Below are 27,782 nucleotides of genomic sequence, written 5' to 3' on the forward strand. Positions count from 1 at the left end.
GGCATGACCTACAGAAACTGCCACAAGCCAGCTCAGGCTTCCCATCACTCATTCCTTCAGAAACAGAAGAGCTAACTACCCTCTTGAAGATTCAAACTGGGAGTCTGACTCCCCTCTGTCTCCAGGGAACTTGGGAGGGAACCTTGTCTGGCTTCCTAGGAAGCTCTGGTCATCTAGACCCCAGATGTGTCTGGGCCTGGAGCCTGGGTCAGAGAGCCCCCTGATGAGGCAGGTACTCTAACCCCGCAGTGTGGGTAGGGGCAGGCTCTGTCCTCAGTACTATTTGGTTAGCCTGGGGATTTTCCCAGGTGTTCCATTAGAGGTCCGTCCAAGCCTTGGAGGTGCCCCAGGTGGTTCCCAAGAACTGGGAACCAAAAAGGTCTTTGTCCTGCGGCAAGAAAGTGAATTAACCCAGAGTCCAAGCCACAGACAATAGTTCCTGACCTGGGTCACTCAGGCTCCAACCTCAAACTCTCAGACACCAGGCTCTCGAGAGGATTCTGTTGCAGGACCTCAGGTCTGTTTCACGTCAGTGGTAAAAGGGCCCAGGATAGAAAGAGATGTGAGGATAACAGCGTTCTCCTGGGAAGGGGCTCTGGAGACCAGCTCATTCCAGAATGGAAGTGAGGGGTGGTGGGCAAGGCTTGATGGTAGAGTGCCTGTCTAGCATGGCACCAGGCCTAGGTTCAAATCCCGGCACGGCAAAGCAGGGAGACAAGCCTCGCCCAGAACCACACTGCATGGAAAACACCAGGGCAGGCTGAGTGTGGTTTCCAACTCCTCATTAAGGAAGTGGGATCAGCCAATCCTTTTAAGGCTGGGGCAACATAAGGTGAACTAGCATCCCGGTGTTAACACCAAGAGGTATGCCTCGGGCTTGGGGGATGCTTTGGAGGAACAGGCCCATGCAGCTGCAGGAATCACGCATGCTCAAACTCCAAAGGCAGGCTCCAGCAGCCTGGGACAGGCGGAGACACATGCCCAGGCCTAAAGGCTTATAGGTCAGGTTACACCTTAAAGGTTCAGTTAAGACCTTAAATCCCTCCCCAAACTTTGGGGCTTAGCACTTGCCAGAAATTTCCAGCGAGGCATTCAAGCCTCCAGTTAGTCTGGTTGATTTCGCCTGACTATCCACAGATGGCACCAGCCTAAAGCGTTAGGGAGAAATTTACCTTCGGTGGAGTTTTTGGAGAAAGAAGGACAGGGTTGGGACTGTAAACAGCTGGGAGAAATTAGCATTTTCTTTTGTTCATCCTCTTACCCTTTATGAGTGCTAAAAGGAGGTGGTCTAGACCCCCCACGGAGAGGAACTAGTTTCCACCAGGCAGTTTGAGGATTGGGACCCAGGTGGCTTTTGTCCTCCAAGGGGACCTCCACTAATTTCAAATGTTTGTGGAAGAGGCTTGAATTTGAAGAAAAGGCGATGGAATTTCAAAGGGACTAAAAGAAAGGGAAACCCAGGATTAAGGGGAACCTGTAACAGCTACTTGAGGAGATGGAGCCTGTGGGCCTGGCCATCTGCTGGGGACAGAGCCAGCTCCAGGATGACCCAGGGACAGCATTCACTCCCCGACACCACCAACAGGAAAAGGACCCAATTTCCTGTAGTGAGCAGGGGACGACATTGTACCCCCTTCCCTAACCGGGGTGGCCTGGCATTCCCAAATTCCCAAATGATTTACTGAACACGATGGAAGTGAGGGAGAGGGAGAAGTCTCAGAGAAAACCAGAAAGGCATTTATGGAACAAATAAGACTTAATACTAACAGAGGAAAAAGTCCTGGGACTCTAGGAGCACAGGAAGGCGCTGCGCAGGGAGCCACTGGGGTACAGCACTCGTGGCAGAGCCAAAAGCCTGCCTCTACCAGCGCATTCATCAGGGGAATGTTAGCATTTGGGGTGCTGTGCCCATTGTACAGATGAGAAGGCTTGCAGGCCAGTGAGGGGCAGAGCTGGAATATTAAGCCAGAGGGAACCCCAAACCTTTCCAACTGGCTTGCCCTAGAGCCCCCATTAACAGCCACCTCCGACCCAGGTCATGACAGCCTTGACTCCATTTGACACCCCTCTATAGTCTACACCAGGTTTCTCCTTGACAACCTTCAGGTGGGGTTAGGAGAGGGACCCACACAGGGAGAGTCGGACCTGGTGGGGAGGAGCTGTAAGTTCCCCATGGTTCCGCACTCAGGGTCAGAAACCTAGGGCTTTCCTTCCCTTTCCCTAACTGCCAAAGGACGGCGTTTAGTTTCACTGCCTAACTTCTAAGATGGTGGTTCTGGGGCTTGAGTGTAGCGTGAACTAGCCTCGTGCGCTGCAGCAGGAGCTAGGCCCCTAGACCAGGCACCCAACGGTTCGATTTGATTTTCACACAACACGAAAAGTTTGACGTTTTCTCGGACAGACAGGAAAAGGAGGCGCGATCCTGAGAAGGCACGGTTTCCAGAGGAGGTTGAAGGAGCTGAGGGACCATGAGGCAACGCTAGGGGAGAAGAGGACGGGGCCTCCACCGCCTCCACACCCACTTCCTTTAAGTAGTTCGGGAACTTCGACTTTAGGCTGGCTCCATTTTCCTTTTGTTGACTATTTCACCGCCGGCATTTGTTTCTTTTAAAGACCATTCATTGCCGGAACTTCCTTTACAAAGACGACCTCGATGACGGCTGCTGCTCAAAGTATCGGGTCCAAGAACTCAGGAGTTACTCCAGGAAGTTCCCTGGGAGGGTACCGAGGATGCCCGTGGTCGCCAGGCAGAGAGATCACAGCCAGTTCACCTTGCTGAAGCCTTACCACGGCCCAATCCCGTACGGATTCGGGCGGGCCTGATCCTCCCGCGCTCCAGATGGAGACGGCATCCACAGAAGCCACGGAGCCCACACTCCCGCTCGTGTCGCCAGTCCCAGGTCCAGGAGTGGGTAGCTGGTCCTGGAGGGAGTTGGTGGGAGCGCGAGGGACGCCTTCTGGGCAGGGTGGGGAGTATGTTCCTTACCATTGTTCAAAACTGGAAGAGCCTAGAGAGGGCCTTCCTTCTCTTGGGCCCCGGGGAGGGGATGTGCTCCTGGTTCTGCGGAGCCCAAGTCTGGTTACGCGCCAGAGCACGGGGGATGTGGAGGGGGTCGACCGCTCGGAGTAGGACCAGCTCCCGCTACCCCACAAGGAGCTGGGGGGTGTCTCGGGCTTTTAGATTTGAACCTGGGAGGCCGAACAGCCAGGCTGAGTTCCGGGACAGCCATTGGCTGCTGTGGCGGCGTGACATAAGCGCGGAGGGGTACGGGAGGGAGGGCTGGGAGGAGCCAGGGAGGGGAGTGTCCCAGCGCCCAGCACACCCGGAGCCCGGAGCCAGAGGAAACAAACGCCGGCGCTGCCATGGGTCGCCAGTCCTGCCGAGGCGCCAAGCACACAGAGGGGAGCGCACAGCCGTGCCGGGCCCGCGCTCGGGGAGCTGTGGACCGAGGTAGGCAATGGGCACCCGTTTGTGGCCCTGCAGCCGCGTGAGGCCTGGGTAGGCTCGAGATCCCTGGTCGCGTGGAGAGGATAGAAAGACCCCGGGGATGGGGAGGACTAGGGAGCAGGGCGCTGACAAACGCAGCCCTCTGTGCCCAGCGGGGGTAGGTATGGCTGGGGCTAGGGGCGCAATCTTGGGTGTCCAGGACCCAGAGCCACACACTGTGTCCCAGAAAAACCTCAGTGTGCGGAGGAGGGGGTGACAACAGGGCTCAGCGTCGCCAGGACTCGCCTTCTAGCCACAGGAGCTGCTCCGGGTGGGGTGAGTGGGAAGGTTTTAAAGGTCCACCCCCTCGCGCAGGAATGGGGTGTGTGTTGCCGTGGGTAGGCACACAACAATCGCGGTCACCCCGAGGGGGGCGTGTGCGCACAGACTTCTCCATGAATAGCAGCCGAGTTCTTGTGTAGTAGCAGAGAGGTGTACGCACGCTCTCCCGCTTGTACACACACTGCAGTAGGCGCCACCCGGTGTCGCCCGGCCCGAGAGAAAGGAGGGCAGGAGCCGTCTGGAAAGCAGTAGCCTAACGAACAAATATTCCCCCCTCCTCCGGGCCCGCACAAGCCCTTCCCTCCCCCGCCCCGCCCGCCTCCATCGGAAGACTTGGAGGCCAAGGCCGCAAGAGGCGCAGGCTCCGGGCGGCGGGGTGGGGCTGCCCGAGCTGGCCGCCCCTTTGCAACCCCGACGAGGCTCCCCGCGCGCGCGCGCCCCGGGTGCTCCCGGAGCACTGTGTTCGAGGCTTGTTCAGGGGCGGGTAGGTAGCGGTTGGTTAATGTTTAACCGCTGGCTCGGGACGTTGAAGCAGCGATCCTGGTCTCTGGCTCCTCCCCATTCCTGGAGCGCCCCCAGCCGGGGGAACAGATCTGCCCTCCTATGTCTGTGGTGTAGCCTGCAGGAGCTGCCTCTGCCTGTTAGGGGTCCCCTGGCTGCTGTGGGTGAGTGTCCCAGACTGGAGGGAGGGGTGAGTGGCGGTTGAGCTTCCTGGGAGAAGACCGTAGGACTTGCGTTGAGTGTGTGCCTGAGGGGGGAGGGGCGCTCCCTCTCTGTTAACTCAAACCAGGTTCCTTGTGTTTGCCCAATGAAATACTGCGGCCTGGGCTTCGGAAGTTTTCTTTTTCTCCCAGGGAGAAAGAAGAGGAAATACAATGCTCTCTCTTTTCTTCTTGGCTGGGAGCTTCTCCCCCCCTCCAACACTCTCACCTCTTGCAATCTGAGCGGCTCCCACGTCCCTCTCTGGGCCCACACCTCCCATTCTTTGCCCAGGTAGTTGAGCAGTGGAATGGGGAAAGAGCCCTTGTGGGCGTCTCTGTACTTTGAAGCCTTCTGTCTGCTCTGGCGGGAGAGGATGGTGTACTTGCCATTCGTTACCCCCAGCAGCCATCTGGACCGGAGACCTGAGGAGCATAAACAATGAGAGGCCCTGGCAGGGGGCCTCTGCCATGCAACTTCTTTGCCCCCTCTGGGTTTCCAGTAACGCCTGCCGCAGCTCCTCCCGCCCCTCTCTGAGGCCAGGCTGGAGGAGGGGACCACCAGGGGGATGGAGTGAATTTTAAAGAACAAAGGACAGGGCCCACAGCAGGGGGAAACTCTGCTACAGGTTTCCCCCAGAACTTGGGAAGGGGGTGGGTGGGTGCTGGAGCAGAGCCCGGCCTCTGGGCAGCCCAAGGTCAGTTGGCAATAATGGGGGCACCCACTAGAGTCCTGGGAGTTGTCCTCCATGTTGGGTAGCCTGGGACCCTGCTGAGGGTGGGGGTGCCATGTGCTACCAGCTCTCCTCAGTTGCCTGCGTGTGACTACTGATTAAGGTGGTTTATCTCCTCTGAACTGGGACTTTGCCCCTCAACTATTTCCCACCATGGGGAACCATAGGAGATAAGCAGGGGAGCTTCCCAGGGGTCCCGGGGACCTGTCTTGGGGGGGGACTTGAGGGAGCTGGTGTGCTAAAGTGAGCCTGCTCCCAAGCAGTGGTGATTTAGGGGTGTCCTGCCCCCCCTGGTAACGTCTCAGAGTTCACAGGGTCCCCTGCTCATTGGAGGTACAGCCGCTCATGCTTCATACGCTCAGCTCATGCGCTCAGCTCATGCCGTTCCTTGGAGCATTTTTCTTCCACTTTTCTGGGGTCTCTGTCTTTTTTTTTTTTAGTTCCCCTCTCCCTCTTCAGTTTCTCACACACACACCGGCTCTCCGGTTCTTGTTCCGAGCCTATGCGTGTGCCCAACAGTCTTTTGAAACTGACAGTCCAAGCTTCGGAGCAGGAAGTCGCAAAGAGAGGGTTTCCTCCGTAAGGCAGTGGTCCCAGGAGTGGTCTGAGGTTGACCTACCTGTAAAGAAATCCCAGACCCTCCTCTCAGAGCTTTTCCACAACGGTCCTGGGTTGCCTCTGGTTCAAGACCACCCCCTCCCCAAACTGATTTCTATGACCAGGGCAGGCTGTGCCCAGCTGTGGCAGGCAAGGTGTTTGATGTTGGTGTCTCCTTCTCTTCCTCCTTTCCTTTATCCCTGCCTCCCCCCTTGAATTTTGGATGGAATGGGCAGAGGAGGGAGGTCTGCAGCCAGCATCCTGGACGGCGGTGGAGTAGAAACTCCAGCTGGTTAGGACATCCTGCAGACTCAGCCCCACAGACACTTAGGCGCTTGCCCCTGTTGGGGGGAGGGAGGAGTCTGTCCCTCAGAAGAGGAGTTGGGTTGATGCCAGCGATAAGGCTGGGGAGTGGAGAGGGGTTGAGCAATCTCACCCTGGGAGTTGAGCGTGGACCCGAGCTGTTGCTCAGGTCTTCTGACCTAAGGACCAGAGATACCCCCCCCCCCCCAGCCTTGGGAGAAAGGACCATCCCAGGGCCAGGGGACACTTAGGGCGGTAGTTTGCAGCAGTCCCTTGACTGCTGACCCCAGCTAATACTTCTGAAGTGCCTCAGGAAGGCTCAGCCCGTGTTGGCCCTCTCTGGGCAGGGCCTAGGACAGTCATTCAGGGAGGGACGGAGAGTCGCTCAAAGTGGCCCTGCCTACTTGCCCGGTGGAGAAAGTGGAGCCATTAGCTTCCCACATTCCTACTCCTGGTGAAGCCCCAGCATGAAGTGGACCTCCTGGAGCCCCGGGCTTCCTTCCAGACGAGGAACACTAGAGCCCTTCCCTGCGCCCTAGGCATCGCCAGCTTGCTGCTCCGGCTCCGTGCCAGGAGGACAGTAGTGCTGGCATGCAGAGCCTCCTTTACCTGAGACTGCTGCTCTCTGCCCCGCCTTCTCCCAAGCTGAGGTAAGGTCTCCCTTTTCAGTCTGAAGTGAAAACAGTTTGGGGGTGTCCTGTGTGCACACCTCGTGTTCTCCCCCTGCCCTTAATCCCAGGGCCAGGGCAACCTGTGTATGTCTTAGTGCCCAGTCACAGCTGCTTGGTCACCACCCTCTGCCTTGATTATCAAGATGGCAGGTGATGCCGGCTGAAGCCACCCCAGCTCCCTGCCATCTCTGGGTTTTCCTTTCATCTGTCTCCATTTAGTAGCTGAACTTAGTCTAGAGACCCCAGTTTTAGACCTTCCGAGATGTGACAGGAAGCCAGGTCTTATGTCCCTGTTCCCCCCATCCCCACCACTTCTCTCTGCTCTGCAAACATCTGCCAGAACTCCCATTCTCTTATAACCACCTCCTTTCTTCAGAACGGTGCCCAGACCCTGAAGCACCAGAGAGGGGACCCTCTGCTCACCTCCCTCTCTGTCCATGGAGATTAAGGCTTGGAGAGGAAGAGCTTGGAAGGAATAGAGAGGCCAGTGATACCCTGTGTGGAGGACTCTCTGGAGAATCTGGGAGGTTCAAAGGAGCAGGCTGCTCTCCACAGGGGTCTGGCACGTCTTCTCTTTGAAGTTCTGTGCATTGGGTTGTCTCTCCCTTGCTCTTATCTGAGGGAAGAATGTAAGTGCTCACAACCCTTATTGAACTGCAATCAGAGAGGGAGCCAAGCCTTCTCCATCCTGCATCATCAAAGGTCAAAGGTGAAGAAGAGGGGAGAATGAAGCCCCAGGCAGGGCTGCCTCACGACCCCTACTGGGTGGCAGTGCTGAGTGAGGACAGACTCTGAACTCTGGCTGCAGAGGTCAGCTTCACGCAGCACCCTGGAGCCTGCTGGGTTAGGTGTGTGCAAGTATGCCCAGGGCTCACCGCTGATCCTGGTTGAACTCTTTAGAGTGCCAGTGAGCGTACGGAGTACGGGACGTCTTCCCCCACACCTGTAGATGTCGGGTACCATATGCGAGGGCACATCTCACTGTCATCTTCGTGTCATCTGTTGAATGGTGTCACCCCTTGCATGGTGTTGTACTGAATACTTCATGTGTTAAAGCTTGTTACATCTTCACCTTAATGGAGGTGGCTTTGTAAACTATGGGGAAACTGAGGCACAGACAGCAAACTCAATGTGGTGAGCCAGATTATGATCTGGGGACTCTGGCCCTTGACCTCCATTACTCCAAGCTCCAGAGCCAGGAATGGAAGACCTGCCTTCCTGATTGGGGGATTTCTCTGGAGACCCCACAGTGCCCTTGTATTTTCCACTCCGTGGAGTACCGCTTCCTAGGAGAAGAGAAGTGAAACTGAGCCAGGCCTGGGGTGGATCTGGTTTCAAGTGCAGCGGCTTCCTTCTGAGATGAGACAGGGAGCAACAGCAGGGCCCCTTCCAGGCCTGGGCAGCTTGTCCTGCACGCACCAGGACAGCTCACTTCCCCACGGGACACCCTTTCCTCTCCCCTCACTGGTGGCGGCTTGTGTTGGGTGGCATCTCCTGGAAGCCCACGTTTCCAGGAAGCGTCGAGTAAACAAGTGAAGCTGCCGGATGTCCTTGGGTCACTAGCTCTGCGTCGTCTTGGCTCCTTGGTCAGTTGTCGTTTCCGGTCTCTCCCGGGCCCTGGCTCCTTTCTCTTCCCTTGAGGGCAGCTCACATTCCCAGCACATGGGCGAGGGAAGCCTTTTCCTTCACCCTCCCACCGGCTTCCTTCCCTGGTTCAAGGCAGAGGGTTCTGGAATAAGGATAGAGGTGGATGTGGAGCACAGAGACGGAGGTAATTCCCAGCTCACAAGGGCTCCGGAAGGATGCGTCCCCCTGCCCCACCGTCTGTTTCTCAGGATTAATCGACTTTCTCTGGAATGGTAGGAAATGAGGTACCCAGGCTGGGGATTTTTTTTATAAGCATTACTTATTTTGCTTTATGTGTATGAGTGTTAGCCTGCATGTATGAATGTCCACCTGTGTGAATTGCCTGCAGTGGGAGTCAGGTCCCCTGGAGTTAGAGTTGTGCATCTCCATTTGTTTGCTAGGAACCAAACTGGTTCTCTGCAAGAGCACCAAATACTCTTAACTACTGAGCTATCTCTCTAGGCCCCGATACACACACACACACACACACACACACACACACACACACACACACACACACACACACACTGGTTCTCTGCAAGAGCACCAAATACTCTTAACTACTGAGCTATCTCTCTAGGCCCCGATACACACACACACACACACACACACACACACACACACACACACGCACATGAATGGGTGAGGGAGGGGCATGTGACACTGGAGGTCAGAAGGTATGGGTATGTGCTCAGTTCTCTCCTTCCACCATGTGGGCTCTGGCCATCAAGCTTGGTGACAAGTGCCTTTACCAGTTTGAGCCATCTTGTTGGTCTTGGGGAGATTTTTAACAAGAAATGGTCTACGAAGCGTTGGGCTTCCTATGGGTGTTCAGCACCCGCAGTCCTCATCTCTTCAAGGCTTGGGTCCTGACCGTGATTATGAGTCCCCCACCACCTCCGATATGCTTTACACTAGAGTGGAAAACATGAGAGTTATCTAGATTCTCCTCTCAGCTCTGTCCTTAGGAGCTGTGGACTTGGGTGACTTCACTGGGCTCTCTGAGCCTCAACTTTCTCATCTAGGAGATGGAGAGGCTGGTCTTGAACCAGGGTATTTGGTGTCTGAGGTGCTCAGCAGAAGGACCTTAAGTACTAAAACTAATGAGAATGCGGCATGGGGACCTGGAGGGTCTGCTCTACTTCATACTTTTTGTGACCTGTAGGCTGGGAGAGGACCACCTGCCTGGTCAGGGTCTGGCTGGTTCCCTGAGGCTAGGGAGCATCTCACATCCTAGATGTCAGTTGATCGGACCAACATTGGGAGGCATCATTCCAGACCACTCCTGATACCAAAGTAGACTTCGATGCAACTCCAGGGTTGATAACCCGGCCATATTGTGTACCCCGACTTCTCGGCCTGGCTCAGGTATGGGAATTGTCTATTCTCATGCACTGTTAAGGACTGCAAATGTGGGTGGGACATGGTAGCACACACCTATGACGCCACTATCCTAGCACGGTGGAGGCAGGGATGTTTGTATGTTGGAGATGATGAAGAATCTCTAAGTCCACTAGCGAATGTGACAATTAATGGCGGTAACTGTAGGACAGTGCTGTGAGTAGGAACAGATGCTGGGAACTGGGGGTAGCTCAGTGGTAGGACATGTGCTTAGCATGTGTGAGGCCCTGGGTTCTGTGAATGCCACTCCCGCTTCCCCCAATAAAGGAATACAAGGCCAGTCATACACATAACTTTAACTTTCTATAAACAAAGCATTTGTTTTGTTTTTTGAGCCAGGATTTCTCTATGTAGTCTTGGCTGTCCTAGAACTCTCTGTAGACCAGGCTGACCTTGAACTCACAAAGCTCGCCTGCCTCTGCCTCTTGAGTGCTGAGATTAAAGGCATGGGCCACCACCTCACCCCCAGCTCATAACTTCAATTTTTCTAATAGCCATATTTTTAAAACTTTTTAAAAATAAAGGTGAATTTTTAAATTAACCCACCACACCCAAAATATTGCCATTTCCACATATTTGTTGAAAATTTTTAGTGGTGGGGCTGGGGAAATGGCTCAGCAGTTAGGATCGCTTGCTGCTTTTTCAAAGGACCTCCTTTGATTGCTAGCACCCACATTGGGCAGCCTACAAATAACTAACTCTAGCTCCAGGAGGAATCTGATACCCTCTTCTGGCCACACACACAAATAAAACATAAGTGGACATGGTGAGGCACTTGGAAGGCAGAGGTAGGCTGATCTCTGTGAGTTCAAAACCAGCCTGTTATACGTAGTGTGTTCTTAGGCCAGCCCCGGCTACATAGTAAGGCCCCATCTCAAATAAATACATTAATAAACTTACAAAAATTACCTGTGGTGTATTTTATGTTGTTCTTTAAGATGTAAAATCTTTAGCTGGGAGGTGGTGGCCCACACCTTTAATCTCAGCACTCGGGAGACAGAGGCAGGCAGATCTCTGTGAGTTGGAGGCCAGCCTGGTCTACAGAGTGAGTTCCAGGACAGCCAGATATGTTACACAGAGGATCCCTATTGAGAGAGAGAGAGAGAGAGAGAGAGAGAGAGAGAGAGAGAGAGAGAGAGAGACTTCAAAATGCATCCTGTCTCTTACACTAACAGTGTACTGTAGTCTGAATGCCAAACTTAATAAATATTTGATTAGTGTTTGGATTTCATAAAATTTACAGTCAGAGTCCCACACTTAGGTTTTCCCAACATGCTGAAGTTTTCCCATAAAGGAACCAAACATCTGATTTAACCTGATAATAGCTTGAGTTAAATATTTAAAATGTGTTTCCCGAGTCATACTAGCCACAGCTTAAGCACTTAGTGACCCTCCTGGCTGGGGCTGCCGGATTGGGAGGCTAGGTTTAGGGTGTCGTGGGGATGCCAGGTGCAGAGGAAGTGCTCTCTGTCTGCTGTGGTGTCCTGTGAAGTAATGGCAATTGTTGCAGGTGGGACAAGATTTTCTCTCCCCTCCCCTCTTGTCTTTTGAGGTCAAACTCCTGTTTTGTAGCCCAAGCTGGCCTAGAACTTGGAATCCTCTTGTCCCAACCTTCCCAGTGCTTGGATGACCAGTGGACGATGTCTAGCCCTTCCTTATTCTGAGATACAGATGGAAGAATAAACAGGTTAGAAAAGCCAAGATAGTTTAGAAGGAACAGTTGAACGAGGTCTCTTCCCTGCTGGATACTCAGAATCTGTTCTGCATGGTTAGAACTCGGCAGAGCAAGGAACAGAAAAGCTCTTGTGGAAGCCATCCCACAGCTGCACAGGATCAGGAAGAAGTTCATATCTGATAAAGCCATATTCAGTTACTTTCCGCCCATTTTTACAACAAAACTGGTTTTATAAGAGTTCAGGAAAATTATTGTTCTTTGTTGCTGTTATTTTTTTCTTAGTTTTGTTATTTTATGTGTGTTAATGTTTTGCCTACATAGAGGTCTGCACATTGCCCAAGGTGGCCTGGCGTCAGACCCCCCTGGAACGGGAGTTACAGATGGTTGTGGGCTGCAGTGTGGATGCTAGGAACTGAACCCAGGTCCTCTAGAAGAGCAGCCAGTGCTCTTAACCACTGAGCTGTCTCTCCAGTCCTTTTCCTCTGTGTTTTTTTCCAAGTCATGAAGATCCCCCACCACACCCAGATATTTTTTTAAAGAACAAACAAACATAAACCAGATAGCATTCTGCTGTGTACCTCAGGCTAGCCTAGAACTCACTATGGTCCACGCTGCCTCAATCTCCTGCATGCACCTCCACCGTGCTGAGATTGCAGGTGGGAACCACTAACCCTCACTCACTTTGTGGCTTCTGTTTGTTTTTTACTGTTATTTATGTTATGATGTTATATTTACGTTTTATATACTACTACTTACTGTGTGTGTTAACTGGGATCAGTCCAGGTGAGATCTCTACCACCGAGCCGTAACCCTCCCTGACTTAATGTTGAAAAGAGGCTCTGGACTCCATTGCCTAGGTTTTCCTTGAGTTTATCACATAAACCTGCGGTCCTCCTGACGCCTCAGACTGAGAAGCTGGGATCACAGGCAGGTGGCTCCAGGCTTTGTGTCCCCTTTTAGTGACTCGGGTAGAGGTCACAGACATGTGCACTTTACTGCATTTCTTGGGGGTTTTGTTCCCTGTGAGGAGATTGCACTGCATTTGCCCATACTTTCAGCTTTTTCCCCCCTCGGGAGTAGAAGTCTTTGATTGGTGAGATGAAAGCCAGAAGACACAAAGCAGCTTGGACCACATACAAATGAGGCACTTGGCAAAGCGTAAATCACCTTAATGTAAACAGGCATATGATAATTTTGCCAAAATATTTGCAGAATATGTCTAGGATTTCAAGATACCAGACAAGTCCATTGGAGACTGGAAGCCACTCCTGCCAATAGAGGAATGGGCAGGAAGCTTCAGCGAGCAGTTTCTAAGAGAGGGTACGGGTGGCAATACTACATCTCTAAAAAACACCCATACTTAGTAACCAAAGAAATGCAGACCTCAGGTTTGGAAGGAGAGGTTATGTTTGTACTTTAAAGTTTCAGTTCAGTGAAAGCCTAGGCAGGTGCATACTTACCATTGCAGGAGGCAGAAGCAGGAGGAGAGCTGAAAGTCTGAGGCCAGCCCCGTCTGTGTAGCAAGTTCGAGGACAGTCACAGTCAGGACTACATAGTGAGATCCTGTCTCAAAGAGGAAACAGAGGCCAGGCAGTCATAGCACATGCCTTTAATCCCAGCACCAGGGAGGTGGAGACAGGTGGATCTCTCTCTGAGTTCAAGGCCAGCCTGGTCTACAGAGTGAGTTCCAGGACAGCTAGGGCTACACAGAGAAACACTGTCTCAAAAACATAAAAACAGAATCAAAAAAGGAGACAGAGACTGGGAGAGACAAAGGAAAGGCAGGCACAGGTGTCTGATGTTGGGCACTGTCACCCTGTATTTCCGGGACTGCCACACGGCACAGCATCCAGAACACAGAATCGCAGTAAGAAGCAAGTGATTTTTTTCCCCGCCCATCTTACAGAAATCATTTCAAGCTGGCATTTTTTTTTTCCAGGAAAAATAGAAGTTAGCGTCTAACCAAAGAATAAACATTTGTGACAGACTGGCTGGACGGACGCTCACGGGGTTAGGACTACATCTGAAGTGGCCTGTGATTTACTAGCACAGGAGTGCCTTCCGTCCCAGAAGGAACAATGGCTGGCTTTATTCCCTGTCTGCAGTGCAAGGTCCTGCCTGTGTAACAAGGGGGATCGTCCAAATCTGCACTGCCCCGCAGAAGTATGTGAGCTTTAAAGTCAAGGGCTCATTATACTTTGAATATATTTCTTTTAATTGTATGTGTATGAATATGTGCACACGTGGGGTGCAGGTGCCCACAGAGGCCAGAGACAGCCAATCCCCTGGAGCTGGAATTACAGGCAGGGGTGCGGCGCTGATGCAATTACGTACTCTTAACCCCTAAACCCTCTTTCTAGCCCTTCTACTCTGTCTTTGAGACAGGGTCTCTCACTGAACCTGGAGCTCACCCATTTGACACGGGGAACATTCTTGCCTCCCTGGTGCTGGGATTACAGGCATATGCCACTCTGCCGGGATATTTATGTGGGTGCTAGCGAATCCGAACTCTGGACCTCCTGCTTGCATAGTGAGTAGTTTGCTGACTGAGCTGCCTTCCCAGCCTCCCATATGGAGCATTTACCAGCTCAGCAGCCACACACCAGTGGCCGCTGTATTGGATGTCAGGTGTGGAGTATTTTAATAACCTGAGGCTGAAGAGATAGCTTGGGGGTTAAGAGCACTTGCCTCTCTTGTAGAGGACTCAAGTTCTGTTCCTATTACCCCCATCATGTGGCTCACAACTGCCTACTTACCCAGTATCTGGACCCCATGGGCACCTGCACAAAATTGCATACAGATACATACATATAAATTCTTTATTGTTTTTTGGTTGGTTGGTTGGTTGGTTTTGGTTTTTCGAGACAGGGCTTCTCTGTTAGCCCTGGCTATCATAGAACTCACCCTGTAGACGAGGCTGGCCTTGAACTCAGAGATTTGCCTGCCTCTGCCTCCAAGTGCTCTGATTAAAGGCATGATTAAAGGTGTATGCCACCACCACCCGGCTAATAAATATAAAATCTTTTAGAAATATAAAACAACCCATAGAGAAGTGGCAGAAAATGGGAATTGGGAAGATACTCTGGTGTAGAGGACTGCTCTTTTTCCTTGCCTGATTCACTCTGTGGTCCCTGCCCTGGCTGACTTATTGCCGCCCATCTCCAGCATCCTGCTGCCCTCACCCCACCCCTACACCCTACCCCCCCCAACACTCTGCCCCCACAAGCAGGGATGGCTAGGCCATGTGCTTCCCAGTGCAGCTGTGGAAAGCACAGGGGGATGTCTGGGGCCTCAATCACTTTCCCTTCCAGGAAGGAGCCATCAAAGAAAGGATGTTTATCTCTAGGAAGTAGGATGTGCCCTGGCTAGGCTTGGGCAATGCTGGCCTGGCTTGGCTGGCCTCTGGGAAAGGTGGAGTAAATGCCAGGGTCTGAGGACTAAAGAGCTGTCTTGGGTCAGGATTCTGATTCTTCCTCCTTGGGATCAGAATTGGGTCGGGGCTTCCTGGAGAAATTTTTGAAGCTAAGCCTTGTGCCGACCCCATTCCTAAGTACCCAGGGGACACCTGACCTGGGCTTCTGATGGATCCTTTCTGCTGTCTTCTATGTAGGACTTTGGGAGTTATGGAGTTCAGATGTCCCTTTGGGCAAACTTCTAATCACGGAGTTGGTAAAGTGAATTCTGATCCCAATCATATTCCCTAAGCCCATGCTCCTTAGCCCCTCCAAGCATATGTGTGCCAAGGTCTGGCAGAGGTAGGCTCCCAATTGGTTGGTTTAGAAGCTATGAGAGGGAGTGAGGACATTTGACCTGCCAGAGCCTCAAACCCCCTTCCTGTAAAATAGGGGTGGTCACAACACTCTCCTGCCCGGTGCAGATGCGTACATGTCCGTTCTTCCCGCCCCAGTGCTAGATACACTGAAGGTACCCAGTAAGGGGAATAAAATTGGAAGCCATAATTTTCCTGCACATGGTCAGTTGAAGGGAGCACCTTGTGCTCCTTGCCCTTGAGTGACCTCTGTGCTTTTCTTTCCCCCTCTTGTCTCACAGTATTGCCTCACGGTATTGGGGTGGCCAAGCTGGGTGTGGGAGGAGCAAAAGCCGGGCTTACACCTGCCTGGAGTGTCTCTTGACAGGCTGTGCTGTGGGCAGCTGACCTCCTCAGAGCTCCGGTGATGCTGGCTGCAGCCAGTCTCTGTTGGGTGGACGTGGTTGTTACCAGTCACCTCCTTTGCCAAGAAGGCTTGAGCACCAGGAAGCAGCTGCTGGGGAGTGAGTTTTCTCTCTGGGGGTGGGAAGGGGGGGGGGGGGGGGGGAGACAGGTGACTGATCTATACAGATTTAGGAGTAAGTCTATTTAATCTAGCATAGAGTGTATGGATCCGTAGTTACAGATTTATATCTTCTTTTATTTTATGTGTATGGGTGTTTTGCATGCATGTAAGTGCATTCAATGCCTGTGGATCCCAGAAGAAAGCGTCAGATCCCCTGGAGCTGCAGTTACAGATGTGAACAGCATGTGGGTGCTGGGAATGGAACCGGGTCCTCTGTAAGAGCAGGCAGTGCTCTTAATCTGCTGTGCCGTCTCTCCAGCATCCAGATCTTTATAGTATAGATTGCCCACTCTTAGCTCCCAGACACTTAGCATAAAACATGAATCTTGGGGGTGACCTGGGGGAGGAGGCAGGGACAGATGTCAGTGGGAGAGGAGCCCTCGGCTGTGCAGAGCCACTGGCCCTTGTTGATGTCTTGTTCTTGCAGATGCTGAGCCCTAACAGCGGAGAGTTTTTAAGCTGTTTTGAAATTAAAGTCCTTTCCTTAAGCCTTTGATGCTTTGGGATTTATTATTATTATTATTAAAAGCAGCTTCACCACATTAAAGGGGACTTTGGGGGAGGAGAGGCTGGGGAAATAGTTCAGTCGGCAAAGTAGAAGGAGGATCTGAGATTGATCCCTGGAAGCCGTGTTTAAGGGTGTGTGTGTGTGTGTGTGTGTGTGTGTGTGTGTGTGATGGTTCGGAGGGTGAGGGCGCCTGCTGGCAAGCCTGATGACCTGTTGCATCCCTGGGTTGTCCACGGTGAAAAGAGAGAAACTGGCTCTTTTAAGTCTTTCTTTGCTAGTGTCCCATAGCACACATACATAACACACGCGCGCACACGCACACACCAGGGAACTTTTTTTTTTTTTTTTTTAGACAGGATCTCACTGTCTGGTCCAGGCTGGCCTCAAATTCAGCCACTCACCTCTGCCTCCCCAGTGCAGGGATTAAAACCACCACACCTGTTCTTAGCCAGTTTTCCTCTTGAGCCCAGCCTGTTGTCTTGGTTTCCCTCTGCCCTTTCAACCTTTTCAGCGAGTGGAGTTGGTTGGACATGTGTCCCCCTTTCCCTGAGTGCCACTGCCTGCTGTCTGGGAACTGCGTGGCCTCTGGACAAACGGCCCACCCCACCCTCACCCCCACCCCTACAACACCCCACCCTCACCCTTCATGGTTTCGCAGCAGTCCCTGGACCTTATGCTTCCTCATTTTCTCAGCCCGCCCCTTCCTGCTAAGCATCTGGTTCTCCCCAGCTTGTGCTCTTGTGAATCAGGCTTTGACGGTGAATATTTGTGCACTTGGGACTTTTTCCTCCTTTCACACAGTTCCATGGGGTCTGTTTCCAGATGTGGAGGTGGCTGAGTTATGCCCCTCAGCCACCCTGTCCTGAGGTCCTCGGGATGTGAGCAGTTCTGGGATCAGTGCCGTGACCCCCTGCCTTGTAGAATTGTCCCCCTGGCTCTTACGTTGGACAGTTTGTTAGAAGACACAGGAAGGTCCAAGCTTGCTCTGTTGGTGACCCAATTGCAGGTGTTACTTGGGGGAAACATTCAGATTGTCAGAGATGTGAGCTCTAGTGCCACCTGGGTCCCTGAACTCTGTGACCTTTGGCAAGTCACCTGTCCTTATCTCCACCCTCTCTGCAGCCTGGTCCAGGCCACTGGGCTGGATCATCTCTGTGACCCTAGGGAGCTACATTTTAGTACCCACCCCATCTCTGGGCTATGTGACAAAAATCTACGAGTGTGGGAAGAACATACCAGAACCATCACAGCTGCCCTTCAGTGTCTACAGTGGATTGATTCCAGGTCCCCTGGGATACCAAAATCCACAGATGCTCAAGTCTCTTCCTTCCATGAAACAGCCTAATATTTGTGCATATCTCACAGGGCACTTTACACTAGATTCCCACAATACCAAATGTGATGTGAATGCTATGAAAGTAGTTGTGTTTTATTGTTTAGGGAATAAAGATGGATTGGGGTTTTACCTGTTCAGTATTTGTGTGTGTAGTAGAAGGGGTGTGCTCACCTGGGCATGCATCTGGAGGCCGAGGTAGACATCGGAATGTCTTCCTTAATTGTTTCTCCGCTTGAAAAAAAAAAAAAAACACCCTAATTTTATTTATTATTAGAGTATTAGTCTGTACGCATGTCTGTATTTGATGGTTGCTCGGGTCGGGGAGGGGCGTGCACTTGTCACAGTGAGTGTGTCTGAGGTCAGCAAACTACTTTGTGGAGCTGGTCCTCCCCTTCCATGTTTCCATGGGTTGCTGTGATTGGATTTGGGGTACCAGGCTTGTTCCTGAACCGCTGTCTTTCCAGTGCTCCACATTACTTTTTAAATCCTTTTTTAGATTTATTTTATATGTATGAGTGTTTTGTGTGTATATATGTGTATGTACCATATGCATGCCTGGTGCCTATGGAGGCCAGAGGAGGGGATTCGATCCCCTGGGACTAGAGTTACGGACAATTTCGAGCATAGTTGTGAGCCGCCATGTGGGTCCTGGGAATTCAAACCAGGCATCCCAGCCAGTGCTGCTGACCGCCGAGCCATGGCTCCAGCCCCCACCTGACTTTTCAAGACAGGGTCTCTCACTCAGGTTGGCTGACAAGGGAGATCCCGGGATTTGCCCATCTCTGCCTCACCCTGTGTGTGCCAGGGATCGAACTCAGATCCTCACACACAGCGATTGCCTTCTCTTCTCCACTGACTCATCTCCCTAGCCTGTTTCTGAGCACTGTTAATTTGACCAGGGAATTCACAGATTTAGAAGGCTGGCCATCTATTGATTTTATTTTCTTAAAAGACAAACAAACAAATAAATAAGTAAGTAACTGGCAGTTTGCACATAACCTAGGTGCAGAGCTGAGCATTGAGTTCGAGGCCAGCCTGGTCTACAGAGGGAGTTCCAGGACAGTCAGAACTACATAGTGAGACTCTGTCACAAAACAACAACAACAACAACAAAAGAATTGTGTACACATAAAGGACGCTTTAGGTGGGTGTATCTTACATGGTACCTCCACATTTTTTATATCGTGCACCTCTGTTTTAGCAGATGGAATCTGGAGAAGGAACTAAACATGGCTTCAGCCTGTGGTCTGGACTGAGTCCTTTAATGTGACTTTTCCACCTCTCAAAGCCTGATTCCTTACCCCACCCAGGTATTTTAGGGAGATGTTTGTCACAGGGTGGGAAGTGGGGGTCCTGATGTCACCATGGTGATTGTTCATGGTTCCACCCCCAGCTTTTATGTCTTGGAATCATGACTGTTCAGACCAGAGGTTTTCTTAAGTCGGTACATCCCAAGCTCCTTGTACAAACAGGAGACTTTGAGATACCAGGATCTCCCGCAGCCACAATCCTGGCACAGACCGCTAGAAGTCCTCCTCGTTAACAATGTGTGGCCAAGCCCCCACCGCTCTGCTGTCCGTCATCTGCCCCCAGTCCTCGCCTCTCCCTGTCCTCACTTCATAAAGGCTCGTGAGTGTTCCAGAGAATACCAGATCTTTCTCTACTGACAAAAGCCAGAGCTGCTAGGCTCTCTGGGAGAGGTGTGGCCTGTGGCAGGCTAGTTTTCTTGCCCCTGAGATATGTAAAGAAGCACCGGACATTTGGACGCTTCATCTTTGGACAGACTTAAGTTCCGCCTAGGGGCAGGTACAGCATTGTCCCTGTGGGAAAAGGCATGACTCAGCTCTGGGAAAGGATGCCTGGAGTCCCCATGGAGGCTGCCCTTTGATCCACCATGGGACCGTCATCAACTCCTGTTGGCCACAACTCTGAAACACTCCCAGGATGTGTCTCCCTGGATCCTCCCAGCCACTCTCGGGTCTTGCCTCCTCCTTGCCCTAAACTCCAGAAAAAGTATCTGGACTGCATTTCTCATTCCCCTCCCCCATGGCTTCCAGGTCTCATGCCACCAGGAACTTCCTGAGGTCATTGGTTTATATTCAACACTGAGGACAAAACTCACCTGGCCTGTCCTCTGACCACATGGATTTTCATTCTGTCCTTTAAATACTGCAGGTGTGTTCCCACCCCAGGGCCTTTGCACATGCCATGTGGTTTCTGCCTGCCCAGGTTTGACCTGGCTGCCTCCTGGTTGCTCAGGGTTCAGTTCACAGCGCCCCTTCCTCAGAGGGCCCTTCCCCTTTATCCCCACTTCCATATCCTCCCATCACCCAGTCCCCTTGTTGCACACACACCCCCTCCCCACACTGTGTGTGTGTGTCTTGGGAATGATAATGTGCTGTTTTCACTTACCTGTTTTCGGGTCTTGGAAGAATACAGTCATACCTCAGTATTCATGGGTGACTGGTTCTGGGACCCCTCAGATATCCAAATCCCAGATGGTTGAGTCCTTTGTGTAAAAATCGCATGGTTTGCACATAACCTGTGTATGTCTTCCTATGTCCTTCAAGTAGGCTCTGAGTTTCTGGTACACACACAACTTGTGGGGATGGTTGACAGAACTGTGCAATCTTGTTCACAGTAATCGTAAGGGACATCTGTGCATGTTTGGTGCAGCTGTAGATTTGTCCCCTGCAAAAGGTTTTCAAACTGTGGTTGGCTCAGTCTTGGGGTGCAGAGGGGCGGCTGGATGTGAGTACTGTGGGGGTCTGCAATAACACAGTAAGTGAATGAGTGAGCAGATGAACGAATGGTAAATGAAACCTCTTACAGCCAATCCATCCGAGCTAGGGCCTAAAGTTACCATGCTTAGTGTCCTTTTCTATCTGGCCACATTGCCTGGAGCTGGTCTCAGATGGAGAACAGACGGAGAACCAGGAAAGGACTGACAGGGCGTGGCTGCCCTTGGCAGTGGTGGTGGCCACTGAAGCATGTGTAACTCTGTACACTGACGGGGGTGAGCCTCCGGTCAGCTGCAGAGGGGGAGGCCGGCCTGCCTGGCTGTCTCGGGACCTGCGTAGCTCTGGCTCCTGCCTAGGGCTGGGATGCCAGGGACAGGCCACTACCTGGGCATTTAGAGTGCCTGACCTGCTTGTCAGTCTGCTGGCCAGTCTGGGAGGGTGCTTTTCACCGTTCATCCTGCCAGGGAGGGTGGTGACGAGTCCAGGCAAGGGCTGTGCTGTGTTCCCAGATTCTGAGCTCTGTGTGGGGTTGATGGACAGGCTTATAGATGGTGTTCTAGGAGAAAGCGCTGGTTCCAGAAAGCTTTGCCTTCCAAGGCTCAAGAGGACTAGGGAGCATTGCAAGCTGCTGACTAGTTTCCATGGTCTACCCAGGAAAGTGGGATGTGGCCTCTGGGTGGGATGGGGTGTCCACCTGGTCTCATGGGGCAGCCTGTTTTAGCCACGCCCCCAGAGCTGAGTCACGGTGTTGGCAACACTCCTCCCAAAGCCACAGCCCCTCTGAGATGGAGGCCTCCAGGGCCAGCCCCAGGCAGGCCCCTCCCTCTGCTTCCCCCTAACGTCCCTCCACCTCCTCAGTTCCAAACCCTTGTCTGTTAGAAGCTTGGGTGGCGCACTGCTGCTTGGGCCCTTGAAGCCAACACTTCAGACAACATACTGGCTGAGTCTTCATTGACCAGAGGACAGGGCCCCGGATGACTGGAGTGGAGGGACAATCGGGGACCCTAAACACTCTTGCTAGATACTGAAAATGGTTTATCCCAAGCCACACAGCCTGTACCCGGTCTCTGGAGCAAGATCACTGGAAGCAGATGGCATGGTGAAGACCTGCCATTGTTTTTCAGGAGGCAGAGAAGTGGCACTAGGTCTGGCCTAAGGTGACACGCATGAATGTGGAGTGTCACACTGATTTTCACTGTGTCCCCGTCCTCTCTTTTTCTATAGTCCTGCTGGCAAAGTAGTGTTGCGGAAGGAGACGAATGGGCTGATGAAGGCTTCCCCTTCCCTCTGTTATGGTCTGGATACTTGGTCCCTCAGGGTGGCTGTGGGGGCATCTCTGGAGAATCCTGGGCTGCCTAGCCTGTGGTTCCCCCACCCTTTCCTTCTAGTGAACTCTTCAGATGGGAAACCACAGTTTGGCCAAGCTTGAGGGGGATTCCTGGACTTACAGTGAAGCCTTCTCACAAATCGCTATGATCTTGGGTGCCTGCCTGCCTCTGACTCACTATCGTGTTCCGGTTTCCTCTTTTCTTTTTTTCCTCCTGGAGAATTAGGGAGTGGGTGTCTTGTGTTCTGACCATTTCAGATGCCATGACTGTGGTTGGAGGGTGGATGCTGCTGGTATATTAACAGCAGAGACCAGGGGTGCTGTGAATGCCCTGCCACTCAGCCAACACCACCCCTAATTAAAAAAACAAAACAAAAAAAAAAAAAAACCAAAAGATTGACTGTCCTCAACCATCCTCAGGCCACCCTAGAATAATACAGCTGTTTTTAGATGGCAGAAGTCTCCCTTCTCTGGACCTCCCGGGCAAGTGGTAGGGAAGGCACTCACTCCATGGTGGTGGGCAGCGAGCAGAGTTCTGGTAAAGGACCCGGAATCAGGAGGAAGCCTCAGCAGGTGCCCGCCCTGGGCTGGCACTGCTCACTGGGGTGTGAACCCGGCTGAGGCTGAGTTACCACCTCAGTGACCCTGCTTTCTCATCCGAAAGATGGACGCGCCTGGATGATTCTTCCAGCAGTGTGGGAGCCTAGCACGCTGGGTGAGGAACCTTCTGTTCACCGGGCAGCAGAGAAACCAGAGGGGTCGCCAGGATCACATTTTCATGACAGAGACCATGCCTCCCCCCCCCCCTTTCCTTTTCTTTCTAATTGGCGTGGGGAGCTGGAGAGACAGCTCAGAGGTTAAGAGCACTAGCTGCTCTTCAGAGGACTCAGGTTTGATTCCCCGGTACCCACATGGTGGCTCACAGCCATAACTCCAGTTGCAGGGGACACAGCTCCCTCTTCTGACCTCCATGGGCACTGCATACATGTAGTAAACATACATACATACACCCCTCACACTTAGAAAGAAAATGGGTGTAACACACATCACACCACAGTCCATGTGTGAAGGATAAAGGGACCTGCCACCTTGTTTGATCACATGGTAACCACCGTGTAGGCCAGTGTCTCCAAGCGAGTCTCCAAGTGTCTGACTTCTCTGCCTCCCATCTCTCTGTAGGTGCTAGGATGCAGAGACATCTAGCTATACATGGGTTCTGAGGATCCAAACTCAGGTCCTCACACTCGAGTGGCAAGCATTTGACCCACGGGGCCGTTTCCCCCAGCCCTCTTTTGTTAGGCGAAAGAGAGTTTTCCTCAGATTTTGGCTCAGGGTTCTCCCCAACTCCAAGCTGGCCCAGGTCACCTGTATAGCAGACCTGCTGCCCATGTGCCTGGCTCCCCTTGGTGTTTGCCGTGAGACCTGCAGTGTGATTGCTTGGGTGTTGCTCTCGGTGGGGGTAGCCATTAGACTGGCTGTTTGGCATGGACCGATAGAATGTAGGGGGAGGTGCAGAGGGCATAGAGAGGTCAAGTGAGGAGCCCGGGGGCTGTGCTGTGGGCTGACGGGCTGACATGAAGGCAGGAGGGGAGAGATACTGAGGAACTGCATGAGGCTGGGGTGGTTGGTGGCCACGCTTTAAACGTTTGAAGTCCAGCTGTGTGACGCAGCAGTGCTGGACAGAGACCTGTAGAACCCTCTGGAAGCCCGTAGCCTGGCAGGAAGGTTAGAGTCCAGCTGTCAGGGACAGCATGATGTAACAGGTGCCTCAGGAGACGGGACATGCAAAATGCTGTGAGGCAGGTGGCCTGGAGGACGAGCACTGGCTGTTGAGGCCGCCCTGGGGCGGCATTGTCCTCCCGTGAGGTCGTTGGTGGTACCAGATGGTGGGGTGTTGGAAGAGGACACCTCGGATCAAGGGCAAGAGTGGGATGAGAGGGCAAGGGAAGGGTGGGTGGCCGTGACGTCAGGGAGGGGACTGTCACTGTGAGAATAAGAGAGGAGTGGGGCAGGCGGGAAGACCAGTTAAGACCAGTAGGGACAGGTGGCCTGGGTGGCCTGGCATGGGGCAGCGGAAGCAGCCGGAGCCTGCCAGGCCTCACTGAGCCCTGCAGTGGGACAGGTGGGCTCTGGTAAGACTTAGCTGTCGTCAGGATGGGGTGGGTGGGGACAGACATCTGGGGAACCCAGCTCCATCTCTCGCCATCCTGCCCGGCTCTGCTGGGCAGAAAGTGCTGGGGAGGAAGGGCCTGACTTGAGACCTTGACACTGCACTTTCTTGCCATAGACTGTACCCTGAGATCTCCCTGTGCTGTCCTCTGGGGTTCTAGTCAGTCACCCAGGGCCCTGCACATCCCAAGAGAAAGTCGTCTAAACTCCCATCTCCCTCTGGCCCCAACCAGGAGGGAGTTTCCCCCAACTTCACCCTCCCAAGGGATGGGAGATAGAGCGAGTCTCTGGAAGAGCTTGGGGCCGCACAGTGATCTCACAGGCAGGAATCACCATGCATGTGACACCCCACAGAGCTGGAAGGCCAGGGAGCTGGTTCTGTTGGTTCCTGGATCCCCACCCCAATTCTGATTCAGAAAGAGAGCCAGGCCGGCCAGCCGCCCACATGTGTGGAAATGACAGGCAGCATTTGGGCCTGGCCTGGCCGTTCCGTTCTCTCTGACTCAGGCTGAGGTGTCCACCAACTCCACAGGGATCCAGGTTAGCCAGCAGGAAGTTCTGGCCTGCGGAGCAGCTGTGGGACCGACCTGCTTCAGTCCCTTTGTGACTGTAACTGCCGTTCAAGCCGTTCAAGCCAGTTTGTTCAAACAGCATTCCAGCTTAGGCGGGGGTGGGGGGCGGGAGGTGTGAAATTTGGGGAGATTATTTCCCTTTCAGGGGTCAGAGAAAAAATGTCTCTGGTCCCAAACTCTAGCCCAATTACCAATACTCTTCCATGTTAGGAGGCATGGGAGAAGGAATGGCAGGGTTAGGAATTCACTGCTGGCAGTTCTCCAGTATTTTTGATGGGAAGTCAGGAGTTAAATGATGGTCCTTCGGTGGGTGACATTGTGAGGCTAGTCTGTATTAACCATTTGCCTCCTGTTCTCTGTTTACAGTCCTCTGATCACCTGCCTACCCTTTGCACTTGCTGAACTTCAGATCTGACCCCACACCTGCCTGTTACCTTGGGAGTGTCCGCCTCCCCTCCCGGCCAGCACGATGCCCATCCTCAAGCAGCTGGTGTCCAGTTCTGTGCACTCCAAGCGCCGCTCTCGTGTGGACCTCACAGCAGAAATGATCAGTGCCCCTCTGGGTGACTTCCGCCACACCATGCATGTGGGCCGGGCCGGAGATGCCTTTGGGGATACCTCCTTCCTCACTAGCAAGGCGGGTGAGGCTGACGGTGAGTCCCTGGATGAGCAGGCCTCCTCCTCATCTTCCAAACGCAGCCTCCTGTCCCGCAAGTTCCGGGGCAGTAAACGGTCACAGTCCGTGACCAGAGGGGACCGGGAGCAGAGAGACATGCTGGGCTCCCTTCGGGACTCAGCACTGTTTGTCAAGAATGCCATGTCCCTTCCTCAGCTCAATGAGAAGGAAGCCACTGAGAAGAGCTCCAGCAAGCTACCCAAGAGCCTGTCATCCAGCCCTGTGAAGAAGATAGATGCTGGAGATGGTGGCCAGGAGACAGGCTCAGGGGAGATGGGTCCCCCTCGGAATGGGGCCACAGGCCCCCACTCTCCTGACCCGCTCCTCGATGAGCAGGCCTTTGGAGACTTGACAGATCTGCCCATCGTGCCCAAGGCCAGCTATGGGCTGAAACATGCTGAGTCCATCATGTCCTTCCACATCGACCTGGGGCCCTCCATGCTGGGCGACGTCCTCAGCATCATGGACAAGGATGAGTGGGACCCAGAGGAGGAAGAAGGTGGCGGATACCGTGACAAAGAAGGCCCCAGCAGCATGGTCCAGGCTCCCCCTTTGCTGGAGGGAGTTCCTCCTATAGGAAGACAGGAAAGCAAGGCCAGCTCGGACCATGCCTCCATGCTGCCCCCACATGCTCTGGAGGATGACGGGTGGGCGGCGGCAGCCCCCAGCCCCAGCTCAGCACGCAGCGTGGGTAGCCACACCACCCGGGACAGCAGTTCCCTGTCCAGCTGCACCTCAGGCGTCCTGGAGGAGCGCAGCCCAGCTTTCCGAGGCCCAGACAGAGCCCGGGCTGCTGCTCCAAGGCAGCCAGACAAGGAATTCTCCTTCATGGATGAGGAAGAGGAAGATGAGATCCGAGTCTGAGCTGGACAGAAAGTTGACAGTAGCTTCTGCAACTCTGGGTTGCATCTTTTCCCTGCTGCCGCCGCCTTCACCATGACCTTTGACCTTCCTATGTAGGTGCAGCTAAGAGCCTCATACTGGAGTAGACCCTGGACCTCGGGGATTGGGGTGCCAGGGAGGTAGCATGGGTACTGATGGCCGGACTCGGACCTGACCTTCCTTTACTACAGCAGCCTGGGACAGCTGTGTCCCAGCAGGAATCCGTTCTCCTCTCTGGGCCCCTTGCTTCCAGCCTGGCCTCGGATGGATGCCAGGCGTTAGCTTGTGTTTCTGCAGCAACGGCAGAGCAGCCAGGGGTGGCCTTCTCCCCAAGGTCATGGACACTTGGCTCCCTTTTTTCACCTGGTGTCTGGTGCCTACCAGGAAGGTATATGCAGCAGGAGACAGGGGTGGTGTCACGTCCAGGCTCTTCACCCCTGGCTCCTCACTGGAAGCCTGGTGCTCTTTGGGTTCAGCTGGGGGGCCAGGGGACAGCCTCAACCAATACACTAAACCTAGTCCTTCCCAGGGGCCGGGACAGGGTGGGGGGCAGAAGGAACTCCCCCAGCCCCCAGCTTCCTGGGTTTTCAAGAAGGGGCCCTTCCTCAGTGACACTAGGAACAGGAAGGGCTAGCTCTGCCCTACGGGTGTATTTGTTTGTTTGTTGTTATTATGTTTAAACCTGAATAGCGCGGTATCAAAATCCCCTACCAGGAGAGTATAATCCTGTTACCGAGATTGTCTTGGGGGCACAGTGGCTGGTAGCTTACTCAAGTCTGGGTATCCAGACCCTGTCCAGGTTGAACTGTGGGGGGCAGCCGCCACCAGTGTTTGCCCATGAACCCCACCTCCATAGCTGTTAACAGCTGAATGAGGACTATATAGGAAAGTTCTGGAATGTGATTGTTAAATAATGCATTGTTCCCCGAAGTGTGAGCTGTGTTTTGACTGGGTGGTTCCCTCCCCCTGCCCTGCTCTGTGTGGGGGGACAGGGTCTCCTTCCATTCTCAGCCTCTCCCAACTGCGGAGACCAGGGGGGGCTATGGGCCAGGCTTAACAAGACCATATCCAGTTTGAATTCCAGGTTAACGAAAGTGGGTTTTCGTTTGTTTGCTTTCTGAGACACAGTCTCGCTCTGTAGCCCAAGCTGGCCTCAGACTCACAGCAAGGCCGCACTTAGCCTCGGAGCTGAGGTTGCAGGTGTACGCCACCCTTCCTGGATGTTGGTCTGCAATCTGTTTGTGCTCGGCTCCTGTGACTCTGCCCAAAACAGGAGCAGAAACGGGGGCCTGAGCCCCAGGAATGGTAGCTCATTTCTTTTCTGTGCTCGGAGCAGACTGGCCCACCTCCTGGTCTAGTATAGCCAGTAGGAATCTGAAGAGAGAGCAAGCTAAATTACAGGAGGATTCTGGCCAGATGAGAGTGGTGGCCTGCCACGGGCTGCTCTGCTTCCAGAGTCCTCCCAGATCCTTACCCGGAAACACTCACTGGGCTCCAGACTGGTGCTCCTCCGTAGGTAGGCATTGACAGAGCCACAGAACCGTGCCTCTGGCCTACAGCACACATCCCCCTCCCAATCTGCCTGGTCAGTTCTAGACTCTAAACTTTGTATTTTTTCCATGACATTGATAAAGCAGTAAGAAAACATTAAAATTTCCTCCTAGCACCCCTGGTGTCTTGTCTCTCTTTCCTGGGGTCTTATTTCAGGATGTGGGGAACTGGTCAGGGTCTCGGTTCTGACGAAAGCAGGAACTTGAAGCAGC

General features: G+C 53.2%; 1 protein-coding gene across 6 annotated transcripts; it reads left to right on the forward strand.

Moving 5' to 3' along the window:
• The first annotated feature begins 2,220 nt into the window (after nucleotides 1–2,220).
• Cdc42ep4 (CDC42 effector protein 4) lies at nucleotides 2,221–27,685 on the forward strand. Of its 6 annotated transcripts, none has more exons than XM_037200566.1 (2): nucleotides 2,221–2,900; nucleotides 24,828–27,685. In XM_037200566.1, the coding sequence occupies exon 2, from the start codon at nucleotides 24,931–24,933 to the stop codon at nucleotides 25,999–26,001; it is 1,071 nt and encodes a 356-aa protein (XP_037056461.1). In that variant the 5' UTR covers nucleotides 2,221–2,900; nucleotides 24,828–24,930; the 3' UTR covers nucleotides 26,002–27,685. The 6 variants fall into 6 exon arrangements, with proteins under 6 accessions (XP_037056461.1, XP_028721135.1, XP_037056463.1 ...); XM_028865302.2 differs by lacking the exon at nucleotides 2,221–2,900 and adding an exon at nucleotides 3,296–3,451; XM_037200568.1 differs by lacking the exon at nucleotides 2,221–2,900 and adding an exon at nucleotides 4,159–4,253.
• Nucleotides 27,686–27,782: the final 97 nt, after the last annotated feature.

This window comes from Peromyscus leucopus, chromosome 8b (assembly GCF_004664715.2).
Source record: "Peromyscus leucopus breed LL Stock chromosome 8b, UCI_PerLeu_2.1, whole genome shotgun sequence".
Classification (NCBI taxonomy): domain Eukaryota; kingdom Metazoa; phylum Chordata; class Mammalia; order Rodentia; family Cricetidae; genus Peromyscus; species Peromyscus leucopus.